The sequence below is a fragment of the Pezoporus occidentalis genome, unplaced genomic scaffold, assembly GCF_034315485.1.
Source record: "Pezoporus occidentalis ecotype Australia unplaced genomic scaffold, CSIRO_AGI_Poc_V1 ctg175, whole genome shotgun sequence".
In the NCBI taxonomy this organism is placed as follows: Eukaryota; Metazoa; Chordata; class Aves; order Psittaciformes; family Psittacidae; genus Pezoporus; species Pezoporus occidentalis.
This window is the reverse complement of record NW_026913586.1, coordinates 626,370-646,090: the sequence shown is the minus strand read 5'-3', so window position 1 is coordinate 646,090 and position 19,721 is coordinate 626,370. Positions and strand designations below refer to the sequence as shown.

The following is a 19,721-nucleotide window of genomic DNA, read 5'->3' as shown; positions in this document are numbered from 1 at the left end:
GGAGAAAAATAAATACATGTACCTGATGTGGCAGAAGGGTTAATAAATTAACAAAGTCACATGCATTTTAGCTGCTTTTTCTAGATTGAGGCAGCTGTGGAAGAGGTAAATAACCTACATGCCACTGGTTTTTAAGAGCCTCCATTTGTTTTACTGATTCCTGCATGTAACTAATGCTGATTAAACAGCTGGGGCTCAAACGCTACCTGGGTGATAAACTGATGCCAGAACTATGAACACCACCGCTGACTCCTACCAGCAGGGAGGGCAAGCAGGCGCAGGCCTCAGAAGCAAATCAACGGCTCCACTTGCAAAAGTAAACTCTTGTTCCTCCTTGAGTTAAAGTAAACGTGGGTGAGGGAGGGCGAAAAGTGAGCACAAGAAACCACTCGGTTCCTCTGAGAAGTCTCTTACGATAACGTAAACCTTCCCCTTCATCCCCTTATAGAACAGCTAAAGCGCATCGCCGCCCGCCGTGGGGAGGAGCGGGGTGACCCCGGGCAACAGCCCGCCATGCCGCCATGGACTCCGCCGCCCGCTGCCGGGGGCCCCCGGGGGACAGCTACAACCAGGGGGTAGGTCCTTAAGCGGCGAAATCCCCGTTTTCTCCTCATTTCTCCCCGTTTTCTCCTCATTTCTCCCCGTTTCTCCTCACAGCTGCGATCTACCACCTCACCCGCTGCGCCCCCCTCCAGAGGCAGCCTGCCGCAAAGTGCACGGTGCAGCGGCGACGGCACTGCCGTAAAGGGCAGGGGGTTCTGGGGGCTCCTCCGCGGCGCGGGGCGGAGGCGGCCGGGCGGCGGCGGAAGGCCTCTGGTGAGCCGGCTCGGGGCAGCAGCGACGGAGGGGCGCGGCGGCTGCCGCCATGGCAACAGCGGAGTGTTCTGCTGGGCGGGCGGCCGGGCTCCGGCGGGGTGGTGGCGGCAGCCCCAGCGCCTGCTGCGGGAGCCCGCCGCCGCCTGGCGTCTCCTCAGCGGCGGCGCCGCCCCATCGGAGCCCCCCCAGGAGCGGCGTGTGGCGGGGCGCTATGCCGAGCTGGTACGTGACGCGGCGGGGAGCGCCCGTAACCCCGTACGGGTGGGAACGGGTGGGTTTGCCCAGAGTTGGAGCCCCGGGAGGGCTCTGGGGGTCTCTGTCGGTGGTGCCTTGTCGCTCTGGAGGCTGAGTTAATGTTTAGTAGCTCGCGGACGTGTCCGTGTGTCTTGCGCAAGCAGCACACAAAGGTTGGTTTAACGTAAAGTGTGTGTTTGCCTTGATTTTTACTTGCCAAATCGGGGTTTGCCTTCCTGACCTGAAGTTTTTGCTTGCTTGTTTTACAGTATGAAAACCCCTGGACCATCCCAAACATACTGTCAATGGCAAGAATGGGTTTGGCGCCAGTTTTGGGCTATTTGATCGTTGAAGAAAACTTCAATGTGGCACTGGGTGTCTTTGTTTTGGCTGGCGTTACGGATTTGGTATGTGTGCGTCGGCTTGGGAATACTGTGGGGATAGTGGTGGGTTATGGTGATCCAATTGGCATGCACTGAAATTCATATTCTAATACACATTTGGTTTTATGCTATGTATGTCCTTGGCAACACTGTGAAAGGAGCTGGGAGGTGCCCGAAGGGGACCTAGTGCTGTTGGAGCACGGGGAATGAGTATGAGAGTTCCCTGACCCAGCCGCAAGTGGACTTTCTCCAGTCAGTGCTTACGCATCAGTGGTCTGTAACTGTGTGCAGGTGTCCCAGGTCCACCCATCATAACAATAATTGTGTGAATTTTAAGAGCATCGGTCACTCTTTTTTCCTTTTTCTCCCTTTTTTTTTTAAATATTATTTAATAATCAGAATTGGATATGTTCAGAGGCTTCCAAAATCTGGAATGCAATATGAAAAAAAGCATAAAATATCAGCTAAAGGGTATCGTATTTCATCTTAAGCTGGCTGCATTATGTGAAGTCATTCATGAAATACCTCTGTATACAGCCTATATAAGCTATTTTTATTCTTAGTTTTCTAACAAAAACATTGACCTTTGTTTTTCCCAGTTGGATGGATTTATTGCACGGAACTGGGCTAATCAGAAATCAGCTTTGGGAAGTGCTCTTGATCCTCTGGCTGATAAAATTCTCATCAGTGTGCTCTACGTAAGCCTGACCTGTACAAATCTTATCCCAGGTGAGAAAACATCAATTGCATGTACTATATAAGGTAAAGAAGCTGATTTTATGTGTAATAATATTTCTTGTGTTTCTGGTAGGAAAACTATGGCTTGGAACTCTTGCTTTGTCAGTTGCACTTGGTTATTTGCTCTGTTCAAATACTTAACACACATCACAGAAAGCACGTGCTGCCATATCCAGAACTAGCTAGTATACACTGCCGTTTTCAAGTGTATTTCTTTAAAGCAATAATAGTGAGTAGCTATATCAGAAATTTTCTCATGGACTGGATTTTTTTAAGACTTCAGATTAAACTCTTTCAGAAATCATGGTAAAAATCTTCAGTCATGCATAAAACTTGTTCAGAAGCATTTGAGAGTGGTTATCCTCTTGCTTCATATTTTGTGTGCTTTTTGGTTTGGTTTTAATCATGAACATGATCTTTCACTAGATCCTATTGGCTTGGTTTTTCAGTTCCCCTTACTTCCATGATTATTCTGAGGGATGTAGCGCTCATTGCTGCTGTTTTTTATGTGCGATACAAAACTCTTTCTCCACCGGTAAGTGTATAGCTTTAAACAAAATGGTAGGAACATGTAGTCATTGTATTTTGATTAAACCTTCTGTAATGGGTTTAAACTAAAACAGGGGAAGTTCAGGTTGAATATAAAGAAGTTCTTTACTGTGAGAGTGGTGAGGCACTGAAGCAAGTTGCCCAAAGAAGTGGTAAATGCTCCATCCCTGGCAGTGTTCAAAGGCCAGGTTGGACAGAGCCTTGGGCAATGTGGCCTCATGTGAGGCATCCACTGCCCAAGGCAGGGGGTTGGAACTAGATGACCTTAAGGTCCTTTCCAACCCAAACCATTCTACAATTCAGTGATTTTTACAAGTATAAAAATATGAATAAGCCTTCAACAATGTTGTAAACAATAAAGATTTTAATTTTGAGACTTGATGATGACTTAAAACTTGAGTGGTTAACCTAAGATGTGGTGTTGTGCTTGTTCTTTCACCAGATAGATTTGTAAGCAGAGCAGTATTTCATAAAATAGGTTTCATCAAGATGAGTCAGAGCTGCTGTTATTTTTCCTGTGTATGATGTGTAATAAATCATATAAAATTTATTTTTACGTTTTTCCTATCTATGCTATGTAGTAAATCATATAAGAGCAATATCAGTATAAGCTTTAGTGCTACAGTTGTCTTTTCTGTGTTGTGTGAAGAGGACTATCGAACGTACTAAACTGACTTTTTTTCCCTCTTTTTCTCACCCAACAGAGAACACTCAGTAGGTATTTTAACCCCTGTTATGCTACTGCCCAATTAAAACCAACATTCATTAGTAAGGTAAGAGTAGTAACTAACACCCCAGTACTTGGAGTGGTGTGCAGTTTGGAGGGAGGGGGCTGATTCCTACTACCCCTGCGTGCAGTTTCAAAATAGTGCCAACCAGTTTGAAGGCAGTTTACATCCTGAAAGATTTTCAGCTATGCTCTGTCAGAGTACGTGTTAATTTTGAGTATGTATAGTGTATAGTTCAGTTGAGTATATAACTCATTAAAAGAGGTTCCTAAATAAATTTTCTGTATGTAGACTAGTACTTAAACCAGTAATAAAAGTGTCTATATTCTTTACATAGTACATGTCTTCATTTTGGTCACATTTCGTATTTTGCTTTTATCAGATGAACACAATGGTTCAGCTAATTTTGGTGGCAGCTTCTTTAGCAGCTCCTGTTTTCAATTACGTGGACAGCATATATCTACAGACATTATGGTAATTTATCTCTTCATTTGTTTCTGGTTTTGTTTTTTTTTCTGATAATTTAATGTACTCTTAAAGAAACTGGTAATTGAGATTAATCTAATTGTGTGGCACAAAAAAACCCTGCAGGGATGATGTAATAGACCCATATGCCTGAATTTTTTAAGCATTTATTCTTAAAAGCACAGGAGCTAGATATTTGTTGGTATTTAATTTACTGTACAAGCAAAAAGTAGTCAAATGATAATACTAGTTAAGATCCAGGAATAAGAGCTGAGAAACAAGTCTTCAGAATAGGCAGAATTCAGAGTAATAGAAAAGAAGGGAGTGGGAAGAAAGGCTGTATGGATTCTTTATTTATTCATGCCATAGGTGTCCTTGAAGAAATAACTTTGATGTCAGTAAAAATAGATGGGAAATATTTTCTTGGTTTTGCTTTATGTTATACCTGCTACCTTGAAATCTAGGTTTCTGAAGCCTATCTGAAAAGCATCTGATGAAATCTGTGATTCCTGCTAGACTCTAGGAAGGAAGGGGAAGGATGGAATGAAAACAGGCAAACAGGAGCATAACTCCTTAAATAGTGGCTGTTCCTTTCACTGCTGTCATTGGAGGTGTGAGCTGTACCTGAAGCTTAACTGTACCTGAGAGCAGGTGTTACACGTGCAGTTATTTCTCCTGAGCAGTTGGGTAAGAGATCAGGACAAAGAGGCTGAACAGCAGAATTACTAAATAACTTAGTTTCAAGTAGTAGAAAACCCAGTGTTACTTGTATCCTTCTTGGGGGGAGGGAGAGAGACATTCAAAAAAACCCACAAAACCCCACAAAACCAAAACAAACCCAAAAGCTTTTAAGGAACTAGGGACCTTGATCTTGACAGTCAGTGTAGTTTTTCATCCTTTTGAAAGCCAAAACTAGAATCTCATCTGTGAAAGATGCTTACTTTGCTGCTTGTCTGGGACTCTGAGTGAGTTACATCTTCGGTTTGTTCATTTCTGACTTTGCTTTTATTGATGAATACAGAGGTTCAGCTAATTTTGGTGGCAGCTTCTTTAGCATCCCCTGGTTTTGGCAAGCTGTGGCCACCCCATCCCTGGCAGTGTTCAAGGCCAGGTTGGACGGGGCTTTGAGCCAACTAGTAGAAGGCGTCCTGCCAATGGCAAGGGGTTTTAAACCAGATGATCCCTAAGGTGCCTTCCAACCCAAACCATTGTACGATTCTGTTGTGTGAGTAATGAAGAAATGCTGGGTGTAACTCACCAGGGTCTTCTGTAAACACACTCTCAAAAATTACCTGGACGAGTGAGCCAAGGGAGAGCAGTGGTAATGGAGGGGTAGGACTGTAGTGGTGGCTCTCACCTGAATGGTGTCAGCCTTTAACACAGAGGAGCACTGCTAATTTAGAAATATGGGTAGTTATTACCCAGCATCTGAGAAGGGAACAAAAGAGGCTGAAGCCAAAACTTGTGCTTTAGCTTTGCAACTTGGTAAAATGAGACATTCCAGTCTTGCGTGGTTTGAATGTTCCCCTTTTATACTACCAATGTATAATATCTCCCATCGGACAGTTCTCAAGCTGGTAAAAATTAATGTAGGCTACAAGTACTGAATCTTTTGTCTTCCCTTCTCTAAGACAAGTGCTAATATGGTAAAATTTTGCCTCCTATGCAATTACACTGAAACATTCTACTTTGCACTACACGGCCGTTCCTTTGTTTATCTAATCCACTTAAAACTGAATTTCAGCATATTATCTGTAAAACCTATTTCTGTCAGACATAGCCCTTGAACTTGTAGTGAAAAATAATGATGAGCTTAAAAATGATCCTTTATTATTGTACTTGGACTCAAACGACTTACAGGAACTATTTTCCCCAAAGGTGCATCACGGCTTTCACGACGGTAACATCTGCATACAGTTATTACCACTATGGCCGAAAAACGGTTCAGGTGATAAATAACAAATGAAGTTCTCCTGAAAGGACAGGCTCTTGGCACCACTGGGTGCTGTACTGCCAAAGGGGGTTATATTGCTACTGAATTTTGGATCAAGAACTCTTTTTTTTCTGCTTAAAACCATGGCATCACAATGGAGTGAAGATTTAACATGTACTGTATATATATAGATAGACTTTTCAATGTGTTTTTTATTTGTTTAAAAATAGGGTTGTTTACAAAACAAATAAATAATATCCTTAAAGACACAGGTTGCTGATCGATGCCACGTGCATTCTGAATAATTTTATATTCTTTTTGAAGTCAAAATATGCACCTTTCACCAGCTTTCTTGCCATCTTCACACAAGACACTGAGTAGGCCGAGATCTGAGAAGAAAAAGCAATTAAAAGAACAGATTTGTCTTTGTACCTCAGCCTAAGTCACTAAACCAGCATTGCTCATTATGATGTCCATCAGCCTGAAGCAGAGGAAGGTGTCTCATCGGGAACAGTATCTTCAGAGATCTAAACCAGAAGGATAGAAATCTTTTCCTTCGTGTTCCGTGGTGATATGGATAAGCCATGAAGAGTTACTACCCTGCCCCCTTTTTCAGTACGTGCAACCGTGAACTGTATTCACCAGAGAAGAGCATTGCCCCCAGAAAGGTTGGCTGTGCAGTGAGTACTCTGTACCCAAATGGAGTTAGTTTCTCATGTTATGTATTAATTTCTAGCGATTGAAAGGAACTCCTGTATCTCCATATTCTTTAAAGCTTTTAACTATGCTATTTAGTCTAAATACTGCTGTAGGAAAGAGACATTTTAAGTGTTGTCCAAATTAACGGAGAGAGTGGAGAATGGAGAAACTGTTAGCTGCACATACTGTTACATCTTTAATTTTCCTGTTCCTCTAGCTTCAAGATTCCCTCAGGCCAGGGGACAGCTTGCACGTGTACTTTGCCTATTCTCTACTTACAAAAAGATACAGAATAAAGAACTAGGCAGAACAGATCATGTTGATCATAAACCTATGTTTTATATTTTTGAGCAATGTGATATTTCTTGTATGTCAAAAAAGTGTAACTATGAAGGGCTTAAATAACTGAAATCAGGTGGTGATACCACTGATAAATCATACTAGAAGACAATTTGCTGTAGACTTGAAAGCACACAGTCTCTTTTGTGACTGCACATGCTTGTATATACAAAGCATTTTAATATTTTTTATATTTAAACTTGTATAGAATGGTGCACAGAGAAAACACTTGATATTTGTTAGTACCTTTTTCTTAACTGTCCCATGTTTTGTGGCCAACCCTGCCTCTTAACAGCAAAAGGATAGAGAGCAAAGCTGATGGAAGCTTCCTTAAACTGAGTGTTCAGTAAAATAGAGTACTTGAAGAATCAGCATAGAAAAAAATGCATTCTACCCAGTCATGTCATTCCTGTTTGGTTCTGGTTAATGGGATTGGGGTTTAATTGGGGTTTTTGTTGTGTTGAGGTATTTTTTTCCTGTTTTAATCACAGATACCTTTGGAACATTACCTGGCATTGTCAGGGAATGGAATACTGGTCGGTGGAGGCTCTCTGTTGGTGTGTGTTATTACACCTTGTTGAAATAAGTTCCATGTACTCGGTGAGACGTGCCTAAATACTAGTGTTAAATAAAATTAGTCTGGATGGCGGAGCCGCTGCGTTTTCCGTTTGCGTGTTGGGTACTCGGTGCTTACGATTGCCTTGCTAAGGGCACGATCCGCCTCACCCCGAGAAGAAGACTCGGTAGGGCGGCGGGGATTGTCCCTGCGCGGCCGCCGTACTGGCGGGCGGTGCCTCCGCCCTCCTCACGATGGCGGCGCCGGAGCCGCCTCAGCCGCCGCCCGAGGGCTCGAAGCCGCTGAGCGCGCTCCTCAGCGGCATCGCCCAGGCCGCCTACTGCGGCAACGCGGACATCACGGAGGATCTGCTGCGCGGGCAGCTCTACCCCGAGGCGCCGCCGGAGGAGTTCCGCGCCCTGCACGCCAAGATGGGCGGCCTCCTCCAGGTACCGGGTGCGGGCGGCGCGGCTCTGAAGGGAGGGAACCCCGGTCCGGGGGGGCCTCTCCGCACAGCGACCAGCATCCTTCCCCGCTGTGCGGCTCTGGCTGCAGCCGGGGCCGGGGGTGCTGCCGCGGCGTGAAGCCGGTCGCCCTCAGTAGCAGGTGAAGCTTTTGGCTCCGTCCCTTCCCTTGCATGCCGTGGTGAGCTCCCGGTGTCGTGGAGGCGTCTCCTCAGAAGCAGGAGCCCACCAGCCCAGCGCTCTGTTGAGGTAAAGGAGGCTCTTGGGTTTATGCTTATGGAAGTAGCGGTACTTGAGAACTTCCTGCGAAGAGCTGCTGTTCAGGTATTTCTTACAAGGAAACTGCGTTTTAGGAGAAGCATCACCAATTGCGAAGCAAGCTGCTTTAAACAGCAAACAGATTTGGCTTTGTGTAGAGAGAAAGGGATTTTCCCTTGGAATGGATGTTTTTGCTCTCTGTTCTAGAGAACAGCGCGGTATAGTTCTCACAGCTCAGTGTGGCACAGGGAGCCTCCAGCTAACAAATACCTGAATGGCCGCTGCCACCTGGTGGTTAAATCCGCGGATGTTCGCAGGTTGTATCAGCCTGGCAGGTTTTTGGGGAGGAAAAAGTGTATCTAAACGTTGTAACATAGTTCTGGCTGGGTAATTTTTTACGCCCAAGCCAGCAGCGAGCTTTATCCCTTTTTAAAGTGTCGTATTTTGCTTACAAGTAAAGCAACATGCTTGCCTGCTTTGCTTTCTCGGTCACTGCACGTTATTTTTACTGCATGCTATTTATGTTGCTGAAGGTCATCTTTTAAATTACTGGAAAGAATCCTCAGGATTACCTTGCGTTAGTCTATATGATGGAAAAAAATGCTGGAAATTTTAAAAGGAATTGAATTTTCTTGCTTTTATCTGTGTTCTTATTTGTTACAAGGTCAAAAGTAAGTAAGTAAGTATGTGTCGTTTAAAAGAAAAATCACTATAAAGTGTCTTCAACCCCCAACCCCCTTTTATTGCTGTCTTGTTCTCAGGAATCAGTGTGTTAGTGTAGACTTGCAGGTTAGCCCAGCAGATGATATTAACTGCTGCTTTAAATGACCAGTGTCACAAGATTCAGCAGAGAATGCAGCTCAGTCTCTCATCATTAGGTTGTGCCCACAGCGCTGTTAGCAGCAGTCTCCCTCTTCGTGGCAGGTAAGAAACTGCATATGTGAAATGTGCCACTTCAATCTGATATTTGGTTACTGTCACACATGCCTGCAGACAGCCGCTGTGGTGAGCAGAGCAGTCAGATCTGGTGTGTGTTCTGCAAGATGTAGTATGCCAGTGGGGAAGTATGTTATGGCCAAAATGAGGGGGTTTGACTGTTTGGAATGGCTTCCCTAGGGAAGTGGTGACTTCCCTAGTACTGGATGCTTTTAAGATGCAGCTGGACAGGGTGCTCTGCGCAGCAGTCTAGATCATGCTTTGCCAGGAAATGTTGGACTGGATGGTCCTTGATGTCTCTTCCAACCTGGGATTCTAGGATTCTCCCCATGTATTCTATCTGATACGTCAGTGCTTTGTTGTAGATTCCTAATCAATTCTGTATTCATTTTTTGTGTTAATTTAAAAATCAGTTTCTTTGCTAAATCTCCCCAAGCCAAATTTTACTTTGTCATCCATTCTCCCATTTTGGTAGTAATTTTTTAGACCTGATAGGTATACCTTTTTCCTCACCTGGCCTTCTTGGTGCTTTTTTTGAGGTGCCTTTGACTTACCTGTGGGAGATGGGGCAGATAAGAAACACAATTAGTATTTTTCTAGTTATTTCAGTGCATTACTGCCGTATAGTAACTTTAGATGAATATTGACTTCATGTGAATGATCTCCAAACTATATAGGTTTGTTTTTCTGCTTGCAGAAGTGGGTGGCTCTTTAGCCATCGCTGAAATGTCATAGCTGCTCGGCCAATGCGGTGTGTTTGAGGCCAGAAGAAAAGAGAGTACCACATTTACAGGAAATAGCTAGAGAAATTTAGGTTTCAAATACAACTCTTATTCAAGCACTGTTGAGCTGTCATATTCTGGAGATAACATAAATTCAGGCCCCAGAAAGCACAGATGATTCAAAGTATTCAATATTTACCCATTTCTGTAACATAGACATATAGCTTAGGAGGATGGCAATGTGTTGGGGAGAGGATATCACATTCCCTGTGTGCTGCTTTAAGAACCAAAACTGGTAACAGTTGTGGTCTTCAGGGTCATGCCTTCCAACATAAATTCGTATTCATAAATAACAAAGCATCATCTCACTATTGTCAGGTTCATCTCATGGTCTTTATTGCCACCACTCTTCTCATCTTATGAATGAAATTCCTGGGATATAACCAAAGTTTATGTTCAACGCACTTTAAAGCTGAAGTTCCGAGCTAAGCAATACACCAACTACATTTACAGACACAGCTTCAAGTCAAATATTGTGGATTGGGTGACTTAAAGGATGTAACACTTTAATTCCTGTGGGTATTTTCAGGACCTCTGTTCTAGAGCATTCTAAAAAAATCTCTTGGCTTTCTGGTCAGTTTGAGGGCCCTTCCTCTTTCACAGCTCTTAGTTTGTGAGGGAAAGGTTGATATTAGTGTTGTACTTTGAAAGTAGGAAGGCTTAAACATGTTTTCCTCTTCCTCCATCTACCTAGTAGGAAAAACCGTTGCCTTGGCTAGTATTTTTGATACCCTCTTTTTAGTTCTTACAGCTAGCCTACAAATCTCTGCCTCTTGCATAAACTGGCTCTTCTGAAGCTATGACATAGAGGTCACACAGATACAGTGCGAGCTGTTCTCTTTTGTTTGAAGGATGTGCAGGGGAAGTGCCATCTTGGCCCTACCAGTTGCTTAACCAAATCTTCAAGTAACTGAGAACTACCACACACATACTTGCATGCTTTAGGGAGTTGCCTGGAACACTTCTAGTATCTCTCTGAATTTAACTATGTGGGAGGTGGCGTTATATTGTATTTGTTGACAACAGCAAACTTCAAAAGTGTTCCTCTGTGTTTATAACATCTCAGTATTTGGACACACATCTTGGATGCTGGAGGAGCAAGCTCCACTCAGAGATTTGTTTTGTCCCTTCCTTGTCAATTGTCACATGAGTTTTGGAGCAAATTTATTCCAAGTCTTGATATTTCATTGTGAAAAATCTGCATGATTAAAATGTTATCTTTATGTGGTTTTATTTTTCTGTTCCTCCTCTGGATAGTGGAGAAAAGGGAGCAAATAGCAGAAATAGACAATAGAAAGTCAGAGTACTTGTTTATGCAGCCATTTTCCTTGTGTGCAGTGATCTTATCTGAACTTCAGAAGGCAACAGGTAGCTTTTCTGTCTCCATTGATGATAATACCTGGTTGCGTCAAATACATTCTTTCAGGAGGTAGCCATGCTGTTTGGCTTCAAACACCTCCTTTAGAAGCCCAGGTCCTTTGTATGGCCAATCTGGAAAGAATTTGATGTCTTGTACTGTGTTCTGTTGATTTCCAAGGGAATGTAAGCACCTAAATTGAATGAGATGAATAATGCCTTCTGCCTGTCTCTTGAGGATTTTTTTCTCTGATACCCATCTTCTTGATAGTTAGAAGCAGAGGCATTCATTACCCTTGTGAATTAATTGCTGTAGTACTTCATATCTTCTAAGTAGTAATCATAAATCTGTACTATAAATCAACCACTTGGTTGTATTAGATCTGAGTATAAACAAGGTGAAGGACTTTTCCTGTACCCTCCTGTGTTCCACCTGTGCAAAGCATGGCACCTGGGAGAAGTATTGAGATGAAGAAGAGCCACAAAAGCATATCATATTTATTGCAGCAATAACCATTTAAATGTTTCTTTCCCCCTTGTTTGTGTATTGACTAGTCCTGGGTTTGTATTTATAAACGATGTTATGATCTGCTTCTTACAGCCTGCCCATAGATCTGCTGAATTTACATGAATCATTTGACCTCTAAAATGCTGAATTTATTTTGGAGAGAAGTCATGTTACCTTATTAAATTTACTTCTCACTATTAAATCTCACTTCTGGTGTGGCATATCGTGGAAGGTAGATCAGAGCCCTAGGAAGGCTGGCCCTGGAGAACTGTACCAGTTTAATGTTCTGTCAGTTGTTCTTTACCTTCATACCCAGCCTTCTGTCCCATAAGGTGGCAAAATATTGAGAAACTGAAGGAGATTGTAGATCAGCTTTTAGAAATTCTTATCCCCAGCTTTTTTTGTTTTTAAAGACTTCATCATCCTGACTAAAATACTAAATTTGTCTTCTCTTTTCGTATGTTTAGTTAACTGTATTCCACTGGTAATAGTTACTTTACATCTGGAGTAATTCTACTGTTTTCCTTTTGGTGGCAGCAGGCTATTGGATTTACTGAACACGATTCAGTTGCTGCTTTGTTGGAAGTGTCCTGGTTCGCTCTTCTGCCTCAGAACAAACTGTACGTTGGCTAAATGACAATAAAAATTGCAGTGTGAGGAGTCTAAATATTTTATTATATTTGATTTGCACGTGTTTATTTTCAGAAATACTGAGGGTGCCACCATCTGCAATAACAAATACTGGCACTTATTGGTAAAAATATTAATCAGGCTCTATGCGAGTGATATATGAGAACCAAGAGCTTGATATCCATCATGTAAAATGCACCTGAACTCTATGTATAGACTTTATAACATTCACTAGCTCTCTTCCATTGGTGGCTTTCATTAGGAACCATGCTGGTATTTCTACTAGACTTTTCTGATGACAGATGTTTAATTTCACTGTTTTTCAGCCAAGAGGCTGATGGTAACCAACATTATTTGGCTCTGCTTAGCCACTGGCACACATAGTGTATTCAAATCCCATCTCATAGCTATTTCTATGTTGTGGAATGCCCAGCTATTTCTAGTGATTACTTTTCTTCATGCCTTTGATGAAAATCTATTGAATAAGAAAGCTTTTGATCAAAATCTAATCCAAAGGCTTGTGGGGGAAAACTTGATGACACTAGTGGATAAAAGTGCTCGGTGTGTAAAATGCTCTGGACTCACCTGTGCAAACTGTGGGTGCTTTGGAAGCTGCCTAGTGCTGTTATCCTGTGTTGTCCCTAAAGACTGTCCGTTTCCTGATAGGGACTGCAGTCCTTTCCTCTGAAGTTGCTGTTGTTACCTAGAAAGGAGGTCCCAAAGCATCACTGTTTCTGCTTGAGAAGGAAGAGGCTGTTTGCTCTTCATAAAATGGATCTGTGAAAAGTCAGAGCAGGAAAACAGTCACAGGGTTCACCCTGTTGTGGAGGATAAAGGCCTTCAGCAGGATTTCTGCTGACAGCCACTGGTGGAAAATAAATGACTTCTTGCATTTTCTATTAAGGGAAGAGCTGTCATTCTTGCCTCTCCCCAGATAGCTTGTGATTCCTCAAGTATGTGAGCTGAGTCGTGAGCTCTTGGTGCTTTGCAGTTGTCCAAGCTTCTGCAGGCTGAGAAGCAGAACAGCCTCAGTCCAAAGACTGGTACAAAATCATTTGGGAAGAGTTGATAGGAGAGACTGCTTGTTTTCTGCCATTTAGAATTGCAGTTGTGCCTCCATCTACTGACTAGAAAGATAACTCCATAAGCATGCTCATTCTTCTGGATTTGGGTAAAAGGTAACAAGTTGCTCACAAAGCAGTATCAGCAAGTGCTGTGTCAATATGAGGTGCTTTCTGGCCAAATACGAATCTTTCATAGTGTTATAACTTTCATTCCAGTGAATGACTGTGCTTATTATGAATAATTCTATTTGTTATTGGGTTAGGCAAAAATAAACTAACAATAACTGCATGCAGAATTTTGGGAGGGGAGGGGGGTATGTCTACAGTGTTACAATTGGCCATACATAGGAAAATTATTGTCTCAATTGATGTTTGCCTGGAACAACTACATAACAAATATACTCTCTAATTTAGTGAAATATCACTGTCATATAGCTCACTAATTTTAACAAAGCTGGACTGCACCTCTGCATTTTCTCTCCTGTGTATATAAGCACAGTTACTGCTTTTTTTGCTGTACTTCAGCATCATCTTAGGAGGGTAGCAAATGGAATGTTTACTTGAATGTGCTTTATTGCAGCCATGAAAATGTTCATGGATACTGACCTGAAGTGTTCTTATTAGTGCTTCCGATTTGGGTTATTTTAGGTTTTAGGTATGTGTATGTGCAGTCAGTTCACATAAGGATTAGTGCAACTGCCAGTTGTAGGAACAGCATAAAGTGGAGGGGGAAAATTCTTCAAAAGAATGAACTGGAGAGGAGGGTTGGCTGCAGGATGTTACATGGTTGAAGAACATTGACAGGAGCAGTAAGATCAGTGCTTTGCTGCCTAGAGCAGCAATTTAGTGTGTGTGTCACACACAACCTAACTAGGAAGAGCAATGTACCTGCATTGTTCTGGATTTTTTTAATGCTCCTTTTCCTGTGATTTCTCCAGTTATGAAAGTTGGTGTTTGTTAAAGCCTATTGTATTTGCAATACTGCTTTCATTGCTATTGGAATTATTGAAGAGCTATATAGCAGGTGGAGTCAAGAGCTGTGGGATGCAGAGGTGATGGTATTCTGCACCATGAGTGGAATGAAGTGGACTGTCATTAAACAATGGGGTATGAGGGAGGAATCTGCGCCTCCATATGACAAACCTAGTAGTCTTCCTACTGATGTGCCACTACAAGTGCAAATCCTGAAGGCAGGCACAAGCAGGAGGACTCCCACTATTATAACATCATTCATTTAATTAGTAGTATTTTCTGTAACTCAAGTGTGAGACAGGGGAAAGGTTATTTACTTAACAAGATCAATCTAAGACCCATTTCATTTGAGAACATAAAGTGCTCTTATGCTGTAGCTGTGTCACTTTAGTGCAAATGGCTTACCTTACGTTTTATGGTTTACTTGACCTTTCCTCTCATATTATTTTTTTATGCTCTTGTCAATGGAAAAGTGGTAAATCAAAATAAGTCGGTAGACCTGCGTCACTGGTGTGTAATAGGTGTGGTAGACTCCCTATTGCCCAAATGAGAGTCTCTCTCTCTGCGTTTTTCCTCAATTACAGTGTTGATAGTATCTCTGCAAGTAGAAATTTGTCCCAGTTGCAGAGGAGGGGACTGCCCTCCCTATCTGCGTCTAGAGCAGGCAGATCAGTGGCAGCTCTTCATGGTCATGATGACTCTGCATTACCTCTTAGTTTTGAAATGCCCTACTGAAAATCAGCTAATTGTTAATGGCTTCCACAACAGCCTGCTGCTGAGAAAGTTGTATTCCTTGATGGTCCTCATGTTTTGTATGCTGTTGATTTCCCTTTGCCATGTGGCTCACTTTGTTGCATTTGTAGAACTTCTGTCAGTAAGTAGTATTTTCATCATTAATAACACCATCAAGTTTTGGATGCACTCTGTTTCTCAAAAAACCCACTCCACACAGGTATGGTGAACAGAAGTTCCATATACACAAGTATGTGATTAGCATAGGAGTATATTCATGTGTTTGCACACATGCACAGAAAGGCAAGTATATTGGTTATGCTGAAATTCATTAGTCCACTCTGGTCCCTGCAGAGTTTCTCTTGACCATACCAAGAGTATCGTGAAGACAAGGGAGTTGGATCTTGCCTTTGAAGTTCATTACTACAAATTAAATGCTTCTACTATGCTTAATTAGTATTTATCAAGCACATGCTGTACGGAGTATATTTGAAAAGGGAAGAAGACTCCCTTAGGCTTCATGTGTAGTTTCATGTATTTATTACAGTAACGCTAATGCTCCGTTCCCTGTTTCCCAAAGTGTGTGGGAAATGCTGGAGAAGGTAATGAAGTTCACTGCCATCATCTCAGCAGTAGTGATTTTCTGGACTAGTATGAATTGTTTTTTCTCTTGAGATATGGCCTATGAAAAGGGGAGAATGTGAGATGTCCCTTCTTTGATTTGATGTATAAAGAGTGGCTAAAAGGAAAGGAAGCCTGTACACTGAAATGATATTGTTTATTACATGATACTTTTGAAATTGTGTCTGTTACAACTGGTGTGACGGAAGATTAGTGCTTGCTTGCTCCAGGAGAGTATTGATATTGGCAATGGAGTAGAAATTCTTACTCCAGCCTTGCTGGTGTCACATGAGGCTGCCTACAGCTGGGGTGATAATAGACTTCTTGCTTTCTTCAAAGGTACATACATTTTGTTTCATTGCATGTGAAAAAAGACTAGTCAATGGAGCCTTTAAATTGGAGTGAGCATAATTTCTTCTGCTAAGATATACATCCTCATTTCACAATTCAGACCAAGAAGAGAGCAACAGGAAAGATGTGTTAATGTGCTAAATAACCAACACCCTATCAGTGATGCAGAGCTGTGGCATTCACTTTAGCCACTGAAGTTCACAGCTAGTGTATGAAAGGAAATTTGGATGACATAAATCAGCCTCTTTTTAAGCTGAAATTTTCCATTCCCAGTAATGCTTAGCAGCTGCTGGCTTGGGATAATGTATGTTAGTTTTTCTACTGTACTGGTTTGTAGCATTTGGATGCAGTATATCCAACAGACTAGGGAGAACATAGGCCCCCTCAGGAAGCTCTTGGGAGAGCTAGCTACACAGGATTTGGAGAAGGCTGAGGTTCTGAATGACTTCCTTGCCTCGGTCTTCACTGGCAAAGGCTCTGACCACACCACCCAAGTCCTGGAAGGCAGACACAGGGACTGTGAGAATGAAGACCTTGTGCCCACTGTAGGAGAGGAACTGGTTCGAGACCATCTTAAAAATCTGAATGTGCACAAGCCTGATGAAATCCATCCGCAGGTTCTGAAGGAGCTGGCAAATGAAGTTGCTAAGCTGCTGGCCATCATATTTGAGAAATCATGGCAGTCAGGTGAAGTTCCTGACGACCGGGGGATATATAGCCCCCATTTTCAAGAAGGGGAAAATGGATGACCCAGGGAACTACAGACCAGTCAGTCTCACCTCTGTGCCTGCCAAAATCTTGGAGCAGATTCTCCTGGAAGTCATGCTAAGGCACATGAAAAACAGCAAGGTGCTTCACTAAGGGGAAATCCTGCCTGACCAATTTGGTGGCCTTCTATGATGGGGCTACAGAACTGATGGACAGGGGTAGAGCAGTTGATGTCATCTACCTGGACTTGTGTAAAGCGTTCGACACTGTCCCACACGACATCCTTGTCTCTAAATTGGAGAGACATCAATTTGATGGATGGACCACTCCGTGGATAAAGAAGTGGCTGGATGGCCACACACAAAGAGTTGTGGTCAATGGCTCAATGTCCAGCTGGAGACCAGTAACGAGTGGTGTCCCTCAGGGATCGGTGTTGGGACTGATCTGATTCAACATCTTTGTCGCTGACATGGACAGTGGGATTGAGTGCGCCCTCAGCAAGTTTGCTGATGACACCAAGCTGTGTGGTTCGGTTGATACGCTGGAGGGAAGGAATGCCATCCAGAGGGACCTTGACACGCTTGTGAGGTGGGCTGATGCCAACCTGATGAAGTTTAACCATGCCAAGTGCAAGGTCCTACACCTGGGTGGGAGCAATCCCAGGCACAGCTACAGGTTGGGCAGAGAAGAGATTCAGAGCAGCCCTGTGGAGAAGGACTTGGGGGTGTTGGTTGATGAGAAAATGAACATGAGTTGGCTTCAGTGTGCGCTTGCAGCCCAGAAAGCCAACCGTATCCTGGGCCGCATCAAAAGGAGCGTGACCAGCAGGTCAAAGGAGGTGATCCTGCCCCTCTGCTCTGCTCTTGTGAGACCTCACCTGGAGTATTGTGTGCAGTTCTGGTGTCCTCAACATAAAAAGGACATGGAACTGTTGGAACAAGTCCAGAGAAGGGCCACGAGGATGATCAGGGGACTGGAGCACCTCCCATATGAAGGCAGACTGAGGAAGTTGGGGCTGTTCAGCCTGGAGAAGAGAAGGCTGCGTGGAGACCTCATAGCAGCCTTCCAGTATCTGAAGGGGGCCTATAAGGATGCTGGGGAGGGACTCTTCGATAGGGACTGTAGTGACAGGACAAGGGGTAATGGGTTAAAACTTAAACAGGGGAAGTTTAGACTGGATATAAGGAGGAAATTCTTTCCTGTTAGGGTGGTGAGGCACTGGAATGGGTTGCCAAGGGAGGTTGTGAATGCTCCATCCCTGCTGGTGTTCAAGACCAGGTTGGACGTGGCCTTGGGTGATATGGTTTAGTGTGAGGTGTCCCTGCCCATGGCAGGGGGGTTGGAACTTGATGATCTTAAGGTTCTTTCCAACCCTAACTATTCTATGATTCTATTTTAAAAACCAAGCTGACAATACCAAAATCTTAAGAATGGTGAAAATGCTGTGTGACTACAATTAATTCCATTTTGCAGCTTGTATTCTCTGGATTTCTTCTAGTCTGGTGACCAAGGTGATGGAGATTTGAACTTTTCAACATGTTTGGATGATGTTGATTTTCATATTTGCTGCAGTTGTTACTTGAAGTCTTTTGTTCATTGATGTTTTAGTCATTGAGCCTAATGGGGCAGAAGTTGTCATGTAAGAACCTCTGGCAGCTTGATCTGCTGTCTGAACGGGTGGTTCGATTCCCTGTGCGCCTCGCTTGGGCAGGAAGTGTTGGCTGCAACTTACTGAGAGGGCTCAAAGTTCACCCCTAGATGATCACTGACTTCAGAAAAAGATTAAGTGACTTTCTTTGAAGGCAGAGCCTAAGGTATCCTATTTTTTAATTCTGTGTTTATCATTGTAAATGTATTCTTTTCCGTAACTTTAAAAAGTGTTTAATATGTGGAGTAAGTCAGAACTGACTGGCACGGGTTGCACAGAGGGGTGGTGAATGAGACATTCAAGGAGACATTCAAGACCAAACTAATGTGTTTCTGGGCAACCTGATCTAGTTTAAGATGTCCCTGCTCCTTGTAGGGGGATCGAACTAGATGAGCTTTGAAGGTCCCTTCCAACACAAACCATTCTGTGATTCTATGGATGGCCTCCATTGTGAAGGATTAGGAGCTCATTATTGGGAAAACCAAACTATTTTTCTTACTACTTTGTTTACGGTGCATGAGCTGATAGCCATTTACGGTTTATAGCTGATAGCCAAAGATCTAAATCAGCATACTCCATCTCATAGGATGTTGGTAGTTTTATAGTTGTATAGCAAGCTTGTGACTACCTCCTCCTTCCCAGCTCCCTGTGGAGTTCGGTATCTGTTTATCTGCTGTCCTTAAGGACTGTGTGTTGCTATTCTAAAGGTGACAGTGATTCTGGAACATGTTTTTTTTAATCCCTCTAATTCTTTGCCATCTTCTATATTTACCTCTTAACAATGCTGGTTTATGTGTGATTCCACATAAGTAAAAATAAATTACAACAGAATCTCACTGAAAGAAGACCTAAAACATACTGTGCAGAGCAAATGTGAAATAAGAGCCAACTTGTACAAACAATTTTTAGACTTAAGTGTTTTTCTAATAATTTTTTAAAATGCTTTTGAAATTATCTCCCTTTGCATATGTTAATATATTTCTGAAAGCACATTTTTCATCTCTCCTCTAACAATAAGAAGTGGCAATACAAATACAGTTTGAGTGAAATTCTGTGTTTTTTTCCAAATAAGGTTAGATTTTTTCTGCTTAAGATTTTTTGGGATCTCTGCCAAAAGATTCCTACCTCAGCTTGGTGGGTAGTTTTTTTCTTTCCTTATAGTCTCTATAAACCATGATGCCAGGATTATGAAACACGTTCTGAAGATAGACGCTGACACTTAAGTAGTATCTGTGTAAAAGGCAAGTAAGC

At 42.7% G+C, this 19,721-nt stretch overlaps 2 protein-coding genes across 5 annotated transcripts in view; both read left to right on the top strand.

Moving 5' to 3' along the window:
* Positions 1-334: 334 nt before the first annotated feature.
* Positions 335-7,535, top strand: CRLS1 (cardiolipin synthase 1). Its single transcript, XM_062614319.1, has 7 exons — positions 335-575; positions 1,320-1,457; positions 2,033-2,162; positions 2,621-2,706; positions 3,425-3,493; positions 3,831-3,922; positions 5,792-7,535. Exons 1-7 carry the CDS (start codon positions 522-524, stop codon positions 5,877-5,879), a joined length of 657 nt encoding a protein of 218 aa, XP_062470303.1. The 5' UTR covers positions 335-521; the 3' UTR covers positions 5,880-7,535.
* Positions 7,536-7,639: 104 nt separating this feature from the next.
* COMMD1 (copper metabolism domain containing 1) overlaps positions 7,640-19,721 on the top strand; it is a 79,434-nt gene continuing 67,352 nt past the window's right edge. The window contains exon 1 of one of the 4 annotated variants that reach the window (XM_062614315.1): positions 7,640-7,889. In XM_062614315.1, the coding sequence (XP_062470299.1) occupies positions 7,695-7,889 (195 nt within the window). In that variant the 5' untranslated portion in view covers positions 7,640-7,694. Of the gene's footprint in view, positions 7,890-15,971; positions 16,103-19,721 lie in introns of those variants that run through there. The other 3 variants (XM_062614316.1, XM_062614317.1, XM_062614318.1) reach the window with 3 other exon arrangements.